This window comes from Austrofundulus limnaeus, unplaced genomic scaffold (genome assembly GCF_001266775.1).
Source record: "Austrofundulus limnaeus strain Quisiro unplaced genomic scaffold, Austrofundulus_limnaeus-1.0 Scaffold115, whole genome shotgun sequence".
Lineage (NCBI taxonomy): Eukaryota > Metazoa > Chordata > Actinopteri > Cyprinodontiformes > Rivulidae > Austrofundulus > Austrofundulus limnaeus.
In genome coordinates this window covers 1243741-1247712 of record NW_013952517.1, presented here as the reverse complement: position 1 = coordinate 1247712, position 3972 = coordinate 1243741, and the positions used below count along the sequence as shown (strand labels likewise).

At 37.4% G+C, this 3972-nt stretch overlaps 1 protein-coding gene across 10 annotated transcripts in view; it reads left to right on the top strand.

The window, feature by feature from the left end:
* LOC106521789 (ELKS/Rab6-interacting/CAST family member 1) overlaps nt 1-3972 on the top strand; it is a gene marked incomplete in the record, with an annotated part of 136158 nt that overhangs the window by 107072 nt on the left and 25114 nt on the right. For 7 of the 10 annotated variants that reach the window (XM_014014514.1, XM_014014510.1, XM_014014517.1 and 4 more), the window contains 1 exon segment: nt 3010-3117. In XM_014014514.1, coding sequence (XP_013869968.1) covers nt 3010-3117 — 108 coding nt within the window. 10 annotated transcript variants of the gene reach the window in all.

Sequence of the window (3972 nt, the reverse complement as noted above, 5' to 3'; positions counted from 1 at the left end):
GAAGCTAAAACTGGATCTCTCCTTCCAACTCTCATTCAAACTAGCAGCAGCATTTTGGATTAACTGAAGACTTCTTACAGAGTTTTTTGGAAGCCCAGATAATAAAGAATTACAGTAGTCCAGCCTAGACGTGATAAATGCATGAATCAGTTTTTCCGCATCATTTTTGGACAAAATGTTTCTAATTTTAGTGATATTATGCAGGTGGAAGAAGGCGGTCCTGATAACATTTTTAATATGAGGGTTAAAAGACATATCCTGATCAAAAATAACGCCAAGTTTCTTTACATTAGAACTGGAGGCCAGATTAATGCCATCCAGAGAAGGTGAAAGGCTACAAAGTTGATCCCTAAGATGTTCAGGTCCAAAAACCACAACATCTGTCTTATCTGAGTTTAGTAGCAGAAAATTAAGAGTCATCTATGTTTTTATGTATGTAAGACATGCTTGTAGTTTAGGTACCTGGTTGAATTCATCAGGTTTCATGGATAAATATAAATGAGTATCATCAGCATAACAATGGAAATTTATCCCATGCTGCTTAATAACTTTACCTAATGGAAGCACATATAAAGTAAAAGAGGATTGGTCCAAGCACTGAACCCTGAGGAACTCCATGACTAACTCTGGTGTTAGAAGAAGATTCATTATGAACATTAACAAACTGAAATCTATCAGTTAAATAAGACTCAAACCATTTTAGAGCTGCTCCTGTAATCCCAATATCAAGTTCAAGTCTACGTAATAAAATTTTGTGATCAATTGTATCAAATGCAGCACTGAGATCTAACAAGACAAGAATGGAAACAAGTCCACTGTCTGAGGCCATGAGAATATCATTAGTAACTTAGCCAACTTGCCCAGTGCACAAGAAGTATTTTTGGAACAAAAACCTGTAAGGACTGTTTCTCTGGGTCATGTCACAGCCAACACATTCAAGGAAGAGTATGAGATGCTACCAAATCACAGCAACGATTAAGTTTTTTCACCCAATCAACAAACATTCATGGAACCACCTCATCATCGAGCTCACGAAGCACGTTAGAGTTTAAAAAATTAACGTTTTATAAGTACTGCTAAAAGAAAAGTTAAGGTGAATTGTGTCAAATAGTTCTAAGGACTATGAAGTGGTACTCTGTGGTCCAACACCTTAAGATCTTTAGGATTCTTCCAGGATCTACCTGCCTCCTTAGTTTATTGGGTCACGGTTTCAAACAAGTTCTACAGCCAAACTGACTAAGCTGACAGATCCTAAGAGTCTTAATCTCAGCACTGTGGGGTTGATTGAGTTCTGGTTGTGGCCTCATATCAAGTCACTTAACCACAGAATCTCTTGGATCACATAACACTAAATCAGAGTTGTCAATGTGACTTTTAATACAATCTAATACCAAGACATCTGTTGTTGTTCCATTCACATACACAAAGCACATACCAGGGTTTAAGTGCAGAGGAAGCATGCTAAGAGGGTGTGGGTGGGTGTCCATCCGTCTTATCTTTGTCTTTCTTGAGGACACTTTAACTTGTGGTCTTGTTGGACTGTTTCCAAAATGTGCAGAGGCTGTCTTAATGCCAAAATAACTTTTATAACAACAGATTGCACATTATAAGAAAAGTACAGAGAAGGAATACATCTCAGTTTCTGTCTATCTGAATAACAAACACAAAGCCTTTGTCATATTTTATTCTCTTTATTCCAGAAAGACTCTGAAGTGTCACTAGTGTTAAATAGTTTTTATATTTTATGAGAATTCTGCTACCCTTTTTGAACTGTTGCTTGTTAAAAGTATGGTACACAAACACTTGTAAGGTCCCAAATACACACATACCCATGTAAATGCAATTTTTTGTATGAAATTGCCACCTTCTTTATTTTTTTGTCAAACATGTTGAACACAGACACACAAAAACCTCCGTCTGGTCTCCATAAGCCCCGGCTCCTTGCTGTGCTCAGCAAGAGGCTAAGGGGGATTTAGATTGTACAAGACCAACAGATTTGGATTCACACTACACCTCTCTTTTTATCTCTAAGCCTCCCTCAGTCTGCAAAGCCCGAAAAAACTAAAACTTGTGAAACACATGAAGCAGCGAGACAAGAATAGAAGACGAATTATTCAGTGGAGAAAAGAGCTGATGGCAGGGTGATAATGGGAGGGTTGAAAATGGAAGAAGGAATAAAATTAAAAAAGGGGGAAAATCAGCACGTTGTTAAAGGTTTTTACTGGTTTTGAAGGTGTGGATGTGTCGGAGTGCTCTGTGTGAGGTGATTTACACGTCTGCGTGTGTTTACAGTCTAATATTAGTCTTTATGACTGTCCCACCGAGTGACAAGTTAACAAGCCGTTTTATACTTCTGCACTGGTGAACAAGCTGCAAAACGTGTGGCCAGTCAGTCTCTGTGTGTGGAGACATATTTTTGTATTAGACCACCTTTGCAAGGGCATTTTTTCTGGTCCACACTAGGGTAGATTGGTAAAAAAAAAAAAAAATAGTGATTAATATGGTGATTAATCCCCTGAAGTCCCTGGATGCTGGTATGTCCTAGTCACATGACCAATTTTAATCACTCTAGTGGAAAATATACACACTCTTCAAGAATCTGTTCAATTTGGATCAAAGGTACAGACTTCAAGCTGCACCATTTTTTAAAATTGTGTTGATAGGTCAAGTAAACCCAGAGTTATGATAATTAATTTAAAACACTTTATTTTTTATTTGAGTCATATTTGAAGAGGGAGGTGGCAAAAAACGGGAAGAGTCATGGGGAAAAATAATTTWAAAAAATCCTAAGTGCCAAATAATTACCTGAGGATTAATTTCACACAAAACGATTTTGCCCAATCCAAGTCCACACAAGGATAAAGCACATATTTGGCATTAAGGCTAAGTTGTTGAACTCAAAGGGAGTTTGTCTGTTTTTGTTGTTTACTCAAGGTTTTATTTTGTGTGTCCAAGATTTGTATAAATTTAGAAGAACGGCTGAAGTTATTTGTTCTTTTCTCTCTGTAGACACAGAACAGGATGAAGCTGATGGCAGACAACTACGAGGACGACCATCTAAAGGTGGCATCTCCAAACACTGAGCAACCAAACAATCACAAGCCCTCCCCAGATCAGGTAAGATGGCTGCCCAGAGTTTAATTCACTCCTCTCGATCTTTACATAACAAATCATGTTATAGAGTGCAAGTGCTGCTAATTTCTCTTATGATTTGTTTGTTTCTCTGAGTCTTATTTGGTTTAACCAAACCTGCTTTGCTTTCCTCACAACATCTGTCTCACACTAACTCGCTGCTGTTTCTGAACTCACGCTACGGCTGGACTCAACTAAACAACAGGACGACGAGGAGGGCATTTGGGCCTAGCCAATCACATGCCTTCTTCCTCACCCTCAGTCCGCCATTTTTGTACAGAAGGGTGAGCCCCTTTCCCGGATCCCGCCATGTTTGACGTCTTATCCTTCGTCTYGAATTTCATCTTTCTGTCATGCATGAGTTTGTGATCCCGTTCTGGGTTTTGTACATTTTTCATCAGCTTTGTCTCTCAGTTTAACTCATTTTTTCTCATTTATCTTATTTGTTACTTTGTCAGGAATACTTTGAAATCCTAAATCATGATTTCCAGCCATTCAATTTGCCTTTTCAAAGCAAGTTTTTAATATACAGTATATATATTTTTGGGCACAATTTTACGCCAACAACCTCACAATTTACTCTATTATTTTTGTGCTTTAATAAGTCTTTGCACTTTTTGGTTCATACTGAAAGTGCTTATAATAAATTTCTATTTTGCATTAATTTAATTTGCCTTAATGTGTATAATTTTTGTATGAAGATGCACCAGACTTTAGTTTGTTACATCAGAAGGCAATTTCTTTTAAGAATCTGCAGTGTTTTTGGTATAAATCAGTGATTTGTTTTATTGGGACAAATGCATGACAACTTTAACCTCAAGCAAAAATAAAGTAAAAAAA